Source organism: Dreissena polymorpha, chromosome 3, assembly GCF_020536995.1.
Source record: "Dreissena polymorpha isolate Duluth1 chromosome 3, UMN_Dpol_1.0, whole genome shotgun sequence".
Lineage (NCBI taxonomy): Eukaryota > Metazoa > Mollusca > Bivalvia > Myida > Dreissenidae > Dreissena > Dreissena polymorpha.
Genome location: NC_068357.1, coordinates 142,263,748 through 142,273,256, shown reverse-complemented (window position 1 = coordinate 142,273,256; position 9,509 = coordinate 142,263,748). Strand labels below are relative to the sequence as shown.

At 42.5% G+C, this 9,509-nt stretch overlaps 1 protein-coding gene across 1 annotated transcript; it reads right to left on the bottom strand.

Annotated features, from left to right (window-relative positions):
- Nucleotides 1-1,445: 1,445 nt before the first annotated feature.
- LOC127871760 (protein hunchback-like) lies at nt 1,446-8,175 on the bottom strand. The gene is made up of 2 exons (XM_052414929.1): nt 8,137-8,175; nt 1,446-2,226 (listed from the first exon to the last, which is right to left on the bottom strand). Exon 2 carries the CDS (start codon nt 2,217-2,219, stop codon nt 1,509-1,511), a length of 711 nt encoding a protein of 236 aa, XP_052270889.1. The 5' UTR covers nt 2,220-2,226; nt 8,137-8,175; the 3' UTR covers nt 1,446-1,508.
- Nucleotides 8,176-9,509: the final 1,334 nt, after the last annotated feature.

Below are 9,509 nucleotides of genomic sequence, written 5' to 3'. Positions count from 1 at the left end.
TTTCAAACAATTCATCGAGTGATCATCAACAACAGAAAAAACAAAAGCAGAAGCAATAATAATTATATTAATTATAATAATGTATTCAACAGGGCCGAATATTAGTGGTATTGTTTATTATTTTAGAAATATTCTTATTTTTAAGTCAGATTAATTTCATAAAGATATAACTGTAACGTGTCTACCGTTCCTTCGGGATATATATATAATGGCTTTTCCTCGGGCTTTCCTTAGCCGTGTGATTTGATAAACAAATAATATAATTTGCCTCTATACAAGCCGGTTCCGTATGCCCTGTGCGACTTGGATTGCTTTGATCACTTGGGTTGACTTGGGTCGACTTGGGTTGACTTGGGTCGACTCGGGTGGACTTGGGTTGACTTGGGTCGACTTGGGTCGACTCGGGTTGACTTAGGTTTACTTAGGTTGACTTGAGTCGACTTGGGTCGTCTTGGGTTGACTTGGGTCAACGTGGGATGACTTGAGTCAACTTGGGTTGACTTGGGTCGTCTTGGACTTATACCAAAGAGTCTGCAGTGTCTCCCCTCTGCGTTATGCAAGGAAGACAAGCGGTCAGTGTTGTACAAGCGACAATCAGTAGCTTGACAGACTCAGGCTGACCTACGAGACCAGACTCGTGCACCGTCTTATATCACCAATGAAAACCTGTGACCCGGACAAAGGTATGAGTCTCTATTGAAGTTACCCAGCAAGCTATGGTGTAGTGCGCAAAGTTGCTTGGGTCACTTCTACTCAAAAGGCATCCAAAGTCCCAGATAATTTCAATGGTATAAGGTCTCTAATTAATGCAACGTATTTAACGTTGTGAACTGTTCGACGATCGAACGCAGACTGCTCGCTCCCCATAAAAGCAGCGCTTTATATACTGATATATATACCACGTGACCCGCTTGCTAAAGACATCACCCTACTATTTCATGTAAACACAACCCTACCGTTTCAAACAGTAATTGTATAATACTGTGGCTATATTATGAAATACATATTGTGCATCTTAATAACCGACTTGTATTATTAAATCATCAAATTATGTACATAAAAATACAATGATCAATCCAAAATACACACGCTATTTGCGTGGAACGTACCGAATGGTCGAATGCTTGTTCGCGGGAAACGTACTTTCGTTTTGGTGTAAATAATAGGAAAGAACTCAAAGAATAATGAACCTAAAGGATAAAGTACCGGCAAAAATCATCACACTACCCACGCCTCCGATTTCAAGCGTCCCGCTTACAATATTTCATATCTAAAAGTAAAACAAATATGTCAATAACATCTTTAATTGACGAACCACGAACTACTTCCAGTAGTAATACAGAAACAATCGTATACAACAAAAACATGAGATTTTAAGTTCAAAAATGACTAGTATCCTGTTGAGCAAAATGATCAAAACAACATGAATGTGACCTGATGAAACAATGAACAAGAAACAGTAACAATAAACTATACAGCTAACTCTAACAGTTCTAAATGTGTTTAAGTCATTTGGCAGTATGCCCCATGGTTATGTGGATATAGAAACCCATCGCGTCATGGCATGTTTCACCGCAGACATTACATCTCATAGGATTGTCGACACAATGGCAACCCTTGTGTACGAACATCATGGCCTGGTTGCCGGAGGTGATATCGCACACATCGCATTTGTTTACCCTAGGTTCGTCTGTCTGGGTCTGTACGTTACAGCCAACCACCGTGGGGACCTGTCTTTTCATCGAACTATGGTCTGGAGCGGCAGTTTCAAGTGGGCGATCACGGCTGACCTCGTTTCCGATCCAGGAGCTGCATGCCTGCTCCACGGCCAGATGCGGCTTCTTAAGAGCCATGACTGGTTCTGGCGCCGTCCGTTTCCTGATTATTCTTCCTACGTTAAAATCTATGCAAGGTTCTTCCTCTACACCAACTTCGGGGTCGCTATCCCAACTGCTGTCGCTACCCACCGTGTCGTCCCCGAGTGTTTTGGGTGTTTTTGCACTTTCCACGGAAGGCGCTTGAGTATGTCCCGTTTGCTTCACGTGACGTTTTAGGTACACCAGTTCCTTGTAGTCTTTTCCACACTCATAGCATGCGTGTCTTTTGGGACTCGTTGCGCACTGTGTAACGTGCAGCTCGAACCTCTCACCAGCAGCGACCTCTTCTTTACATAGCGGACATATGGCCCTCGATCTGGGGGTGATCTTTGTGTTAGGCATTCCGGAACTGAAAATAGAAAAGACATAGTCATGATGCCAAAGTGGTTTACGTCTTTTCCTACTTATCGAACCAAGGTCATCGTGGTTACTACCATCGTGTAAGCCTGGCTCGCTGGGTTCGGCACCCGACACCTCAGTTTTGTCCTGAGTTGTCATAGAATCGGAATTATTTGTGTTTAACTCACCCAAAAGCACTTGAGGTCTTACTTTCCTCAATCTATCTGTGTGTATGACCTGCGCAGATCCAGACCTACCACAATTTACCTTATACAAAACGGTTGCCACCTTCTCAAGGATCTGAAACGGTCCACGCCAGTAAGAAGTAAATTTTGGAGACCACTCGGAACGTTTAACCGGAAAGAACACATATACTGAATCCCCTACATCAAAATGTTCATAGGCAAGTGACTTGTCATGATACTGCTTCTGTCGTTCAATTGCCTTAATAGTATATGTACGAACAAACGCATGAGCGGTTTCAAGCTTTTCTTGCAACTGCCACACCCATTCGTTAGGTGGTGTACATTTAGCATGTGTTGGCATATCGTATGCTAGGTCCAGAGGAATAGTTGTTTCACGTCCAAGCATCATAAGATTTGGGGTGACACCGGTAGTTTCGTGCTCCGATGACCTATAAGCCATCATAACGAATGGTAACTGGTCATCCCAGTCTCGATGATTTTCATTCACAAATGCGCTGAGCATTGCACACAATGTTCGATTAAACCGCTCCACCATCCCGTCCGATTCCGGATGGTAGGGTGTCGTTCTAGTTTTCTCTATTTGTAACAGTTGACACATCTCTGTAAACAGTCTACTGGTGAATTGTGATCCTTGATCAGAGTGCACTTTCTTGGGCGAACCATATCGTGACACGAACTGTTCCACAATGACACGAGCAACAGTTGCTGCCTCCATATTTGGCATTGCATACGCTTCTGTCCACTTGGTGAAGTAGTCGGATACCACCAAAATGTATTTATTCCCATTCTCTGTCATTGGCAATTCCCCCAAAATGTCGACTGCTATACGCTCCAAAGTATAGCCACTTCTTGTAACCTGCATTGGTGCTCGATTAGTTTTGTTGGGTCCTTTTCGCTTAGCACAAGTTTCACACCCATTGACGTAGATCTGAACATCATGTTGTAGACCCGGCCAATAGAAGCGTTGCCTAATCTTTGCCAACGTCTTCTTTATTCCTAGATGTCCTGAGACCTTGATGTCATGTGCATATCTCAATACCTCTCTTCTCCTACTCAAAGGCAACACTGCCTGCCATTGTATAGTCTTAGTATCAATAACGTCCCATCTTCTCACCACAATGTCATCCTTTACATGTAAGCGCTCCCATTGGTTCCACAGGGATTTCAGATATTTACTTCGAGGCTCAATTTCAGTATGGCTTGGGCGATAATTTCGTGATAGCCATTCTCTCATGGTGGCTATATCGGCATCATTGCTCTGGCACGATTGAATATCAATGAAGACGTCATTGGGATCTTCAGACTCCAACACTTCTCCAAGCGTACACACTCCCAAAGTTTGAACCTTGTCCATCACTGGACAGTCACGACCATATTGCTTACATACCCTTCTGCTCAAAGCATCAGCATTGCCATGTAACCTACCAGGCCTGTGCTCAATTTTCATGTCATAAACAGATAATATCTCGAGCCACCTAGCTAACTGACTAACTGGATCTTTGAAGTTCATGATCCAACGGAGTGAGCTATGGTCTGTTCGTAACAGGAACTGTCTTCCGTACAAATAATGCCGGTAGTACTTGACGAAGTGAACCACTGCAAGCAACTCTTTGCGTGTCACACAGTACTTGCGTTCCGACTTGCTCAGAGCTCGACTAGCGAAGGCAACGACCTTCTCCTCTCCATTCTTCTTTTGTGACAGTACGGCTGCTATGGCCATGTCACTCGCGTCAGTGTCTAGAATGAAAGGTTCGCGAAAGTCCGGGTGACTCAGTACTGGGGCTTCCGTTAGTTTCTGCTTTAATGACTCGAATGCAAGCATGCAGTCAGGTGTCCAGTCAAACTTCACATCTTTCTCGGTAAGTCGGTGTAGCGGTTTCGCTAGCTCCGCAAACCGGTAAATGAAACGCCTGTAGTAACTACAGAGTCCCAAGAATGAACGTACATCACGCAGGCATCCGGGAATCGGCCAGGTGCGTATAGCTTCAGTTTTCTTCGGGTCAGTACGTATCCCTTCTGATAATATTAGGTGGCCTAAGAATTCGACTTCTTCCGCAAACAGATGGCACTTGTTAAGTTTAAGTTTCAGCCCAGCCTCTCTAAACCTACAGTACTCAAATTTGTCAACATATCGTCAAATGTCTTCCCAGTGACAATTACGTCATCTAAATAAATCAAACATATTTCCCAGTGTAAACCTGCTAACACTATCTCCATCAGACGTTCAAATGTCGCAGGTGCGTTGCATAACCCAAAGGGCATGACCTGGAACTCAAACAGACCTCTTCGACTGGAAAAAGCCGTCTTAGGTTTGTCAGCTTCCTCAACCTCCACCTGCCAGTAGCCTGCATTCATATCCAAGGACGAAAACCATCTACTATCGGACAAGTGGTCTAGAGATTCATCCATCCTAGGAAGAGGGTAGGCATCCTTAATTGTAACATCGTTCAACCGCCGATAGTCAATGCAGAAGCGTTGCTTTCCATCCTTCTTTTTTACAAGAACGATACTGCTTGACCACGAACTCTTGGATGGTCGAATAACTTCTCTGTCGAGCATGTCATTGATTCGTGCGTCCACCTCGTCCGTCATGTTCACAGGGACACGACGCGGTGGTTGTTTGATAGGTTGCGTGTCACCTGTGGGAATCTTATGCTTGATTATACCTGTCCTACCAATATCCTCATCGCCTGTGGAAAACACGTCCTCGAACTTTCTAAGGGTTTTCCAACCTGTTTGGCCTGTTCCTTATTTAATCCACTCACAGCACGACTGTATAAATCGCGTAAATGGTCTGGCACGGGTGCCTCATGAGGCTTTGTGAACTCATCTGCTTTAACTGTGTGTATAGATAGAACGGGGCTGGCTGTAGCAATCACAGTCCGCGGGAAAAGTATCTGCTCTTCCTGGGTAGGATTAAGTATACGTACAGGGAATTTTTGTTGTCCTCGTACTAAGCACTTTGCGACAATACCTCGGCCCATGTCATACGATCTTTGAGCTTTCTCTATCAAGCACATATCTTCCTTTAGAATATCCTCAGACGTTACCTCTGCAGGTATCATCATCTCTGACATTGCTGGTATTTTGACAACTTCACTGACGATCACCCTGTAGCAACCTAAAGTGCCACTTGAAACTAAGGACACCTTTCGCCCAGGATTTCAATAAATTCGGTGTCCATGTCAATCTTACATTTGTGAATCTTAAAGAAATCTAGCCCAAGGATAACATCGGTATCAATATCGGCAACAACAACATCCAGGTTGTAGGTCGACCCATGTACGTCAATACTTATGCTGCCTTGTCCCTTTATAGACAGGTTGTACCAGCTGCAGACACAATATCTCTCTGGAAGAATTTGAGGTCCTTTGTTTGACCATATATCAGCATCCAAAGTCTGTCTGAGACTAATGAGAGTGTTGCGCCTGTATCTACCAAACAATCTATGTCGCGTCCATTTATCTTCGCAGGGAGATACAACCCTGACCCATTATATGATGAAGTTTTCACAGACGAGTCGTTTGGTTTGGTGGTGCTGTCCTGGCGAGGTAAACGTGGGTTTGTATCTGACTTGGAGTGAAACTGTCCACCCTGTTTCGAATATCGGTTATTCCAATATTTTCGTTTACCAACAAACGTGGGTGGTTTGGGATTTCTCTGTTCGTTTTTCCATTGCCGGAATTCTTTTTGCAAATCATGTAAGGTTTTTTAAAGCGTTTTGATGTCATCACCCATGGTTGGATTCATTGAAGTATCGTCCGAAGGTGGCGTTCTTACCGAACTACTACTGACGGTTTTCTTCTCAGCCCTGTAGAATGCGTCCATCTCTACGGCGTGTCGAACAGCATCATTGAGACTGATCGGACGTGCTTGCTTGGTACGTATTCGTAACTCAGTGCTATGTAAGGAATCTATGAACTGTTCCTTTGCTATTGTCTCGCGTACATCAGCAGGGGCAGTGGGATATGCCAGGTTAGTAAGCCTGCGAATATCCTGGGCTAACTCAGATAGCTGTTCAGAGGCCCGCTGTCGGCGTTCCCTTAATTGCACCCTGTACAATTCCGTTTGGTTCGGCGGAAGAAATCTTTCCTGTAGGGCTTGTACCAAGGCACTATAGTCGTGTGCCTTTGCAGGAAGATTACCAAACACACCCTGTGCCTGTCCCCTCAAAGATACTGCCAGATACAACCCCATTTCTGACTCGGTCCATTTGTTTATCTTAGCACATGCATCAAAGTGGGCTTTATAATCTTGCCAAGACCCCGTACCATCGTACGTGGCAGACTTCATCATGACTGATGGCTTGGACTTTCCCTGAGTCTCATCAAGAGCCCTTGGTATACCCGTTCTTCGGGTGGTTATAAACCTTTCCGGCGACATCGCTTCGTCAGGCTGGTAATTGTCACCACGAGTCGGAGTTTCAGTACACTTAAAAGTTACTGACCTGGGAGCTTTGGCAAACAACGGTTTGGGTGTGGACGTCGATGTATTTGCAGCAAGTTCCAATTCCCTTTCAATTCCAGTGATCTCGGATTCAAGTTTTAGTCTAGCATTTTCTAGCTTGACATGCTCAAGTTCGGCTCTTATCCTATCCAAGTCGCTTTGTTCTTGATGTGAAGCCATCGTGAGGCTGAGTCGGGATGCTTTAAAGGTCGTCCTAATATATCCCACCGCTGCCACCAATTTTTGTAACGTGTCTACCGTTCCTTCGGGATATATATATAATGGCTTTTCCTCGGGCTTTCCTTAGCCGTGTGATTTGATAAACAAATAATATAATTTGCCTCTATACAAGCCGGTTCCGTATGCCCTGTGCGACTTGGATTGCTTTGATCACTTGGGTTGACTTGGGTCGACTTGGGTCGACTTGGGTCGACTTGGGTTGACTTGGGTCGACTTGGGTCGACTTGGGTTGACTTGGGTCGACTTGGGTCGACTTGGGTTGACTTGGGTCGACTTGAGTTGACTAGCGTCGACTCGGGTTGACTTAGGTTGACTTGAGTCGACTTGGGTCGTCTTGGGTTGACTTGGGTCAACGTGGGATGACTTGAGTCAACTTGGGTTGACTTGGGTCGTCTTGGACTTATACCAAAGAGTCTGCAGTGTCTCCCCTCTGCGTTACGCAAGGAAGACAATCAATGTCCCCCCTCTGCGTTATGCAAGGAAGACAAGCGGTCAGTGTTGTACAAGCGACAATCAGTAGCTTGACAGACTCAGGCTGACCTACGAGACCAGACTCGTGCACCGTCTTATATCACCAATGAAAACCTGTGACCCGGACAAAGGTATGAGTCTCTATTGAAGTTACCCAGCAAGCTATGGTGTAGTGCGCAAAGTTGCTTGGGTCACTTCTACTCAAAAGGCATCCAAAGTCCCAGATAATTTCAATGGTATAAGGTCTCTAATTAATGCAACGTATTTAACGTTGTGAACTGTTCGACGATCGAACGCAGACTGCTCGCTCCCCATAAGAGCAGCGCTTTATATACTGATATATATACCACGTGACCCGCTTGCTAAAGACATCACCCTACTATTTCATGTAAACACAACCCTACCGTTTCAAACAGTAATTGTATAATACTGTGGCTATATTATGAAATACATATTGTGCATCTTAATAACCGACTTGTATTATTAAATCATCAAATTATGTACATAAAAATACAATGATCAATCCAAAATACACACGCTATTTGCGTGGAACGTACCGAATGGTCGAATGCTTGTTCGCGGGAAACGTACTTTCGTTTTGGTATTATAATAGGAAAGAACTCAAAGAATAATGAACCTAAAGGATAAAGTACCGACGAAAATCATCACATAACTCACATCAATATTTAAAACGTTTAAATTGATATTGTTGATTCTGAAAAAAACGAAATTTTCTCGGTTCTTCTCAGCATCGACTGGAAGCTCTCCCAGATCACTTGAAGCCACCAAAATAAAATGAATCAATTTCAGACTCCTAGTTCACCCCTCATTTGCTGTTCAGTGTTTAGTATATAGAAATAAAACATCTTTTACTGAAATGTGCAGTTCACGTTTTGCGTTTATTTTATTAATCACCAATACAAAGGACTAAAAATAAATTACCATTCCTCATATGTAGAAGCTTGTTCATTAGTTACAATTGGATGCATTTATATAAAATTTAGAGTTCAATCATAACCAACTTGTGCAAGGATGTAAAGCAGTGTGAAGATTCCAGTGCAATTTTAACTTGTACCCGGGATGTCATCAAATGTCTAGTGATTTATTGTATATCAGGGGGTGCCGAAAGGATATTCAGAATTCTTACACATTTGAGGGAATGTGAAGGAAATTTCGTACAGTTTTACAATCGCTACTTTTAATACAATTTATTATTTAAAACAAAAATATATCACAGTGCAAACATAATTAACATATTATTGATTCACATCAGGCAGAATGCTGTATCAAAATATTTCATACCATCAACTGGTTCCTTATGAAAAAACACATGAAAGTCAAAATACCAGTTTGCTTTAAATACGGCCATCTTTATCTTGTTTGGCATGATATTCCTATAGTTAGATTACATGTACATGTTTAACATTTACTCATTTTAATAATGTGTTGTAATTGTATGTGCTTTGTTGTTATCATGTAAATGTTTTAGTTTATAAGTTGGCTTTAAAAGCTCTTCAGAGCTTTTGTTAAAATGTTCATATTTACCCGACTTTATAAATAAATATTACTTGACTTGACATATTCCGTTGAATAATATATTATAATAAGTTTATAGTATTAAAAAGAAAAATAAACTTAATAACAATGGTTGTAATTATGGTAGTAGAAATAGTTTAGAATTAATAACCCTTTATTTGACAATTACAACTTATTTTTTCTATGATCTAGGCCAAAATCACAGGTGTAGGGCGCGTGGCCAAGTCACTTTAACACTATCAATTTGTCATAAAACAACATTTTTTATCATATTGGCAAAAAACAATATTCTAAAAATTCAAAAAAAAAATTGTTGTCAATATGATAAAAAATATTGTTTTATGAAAAATTGATAGTGTTAAAGTGACTTGGCCACGCGCCCTACACCTGTGGC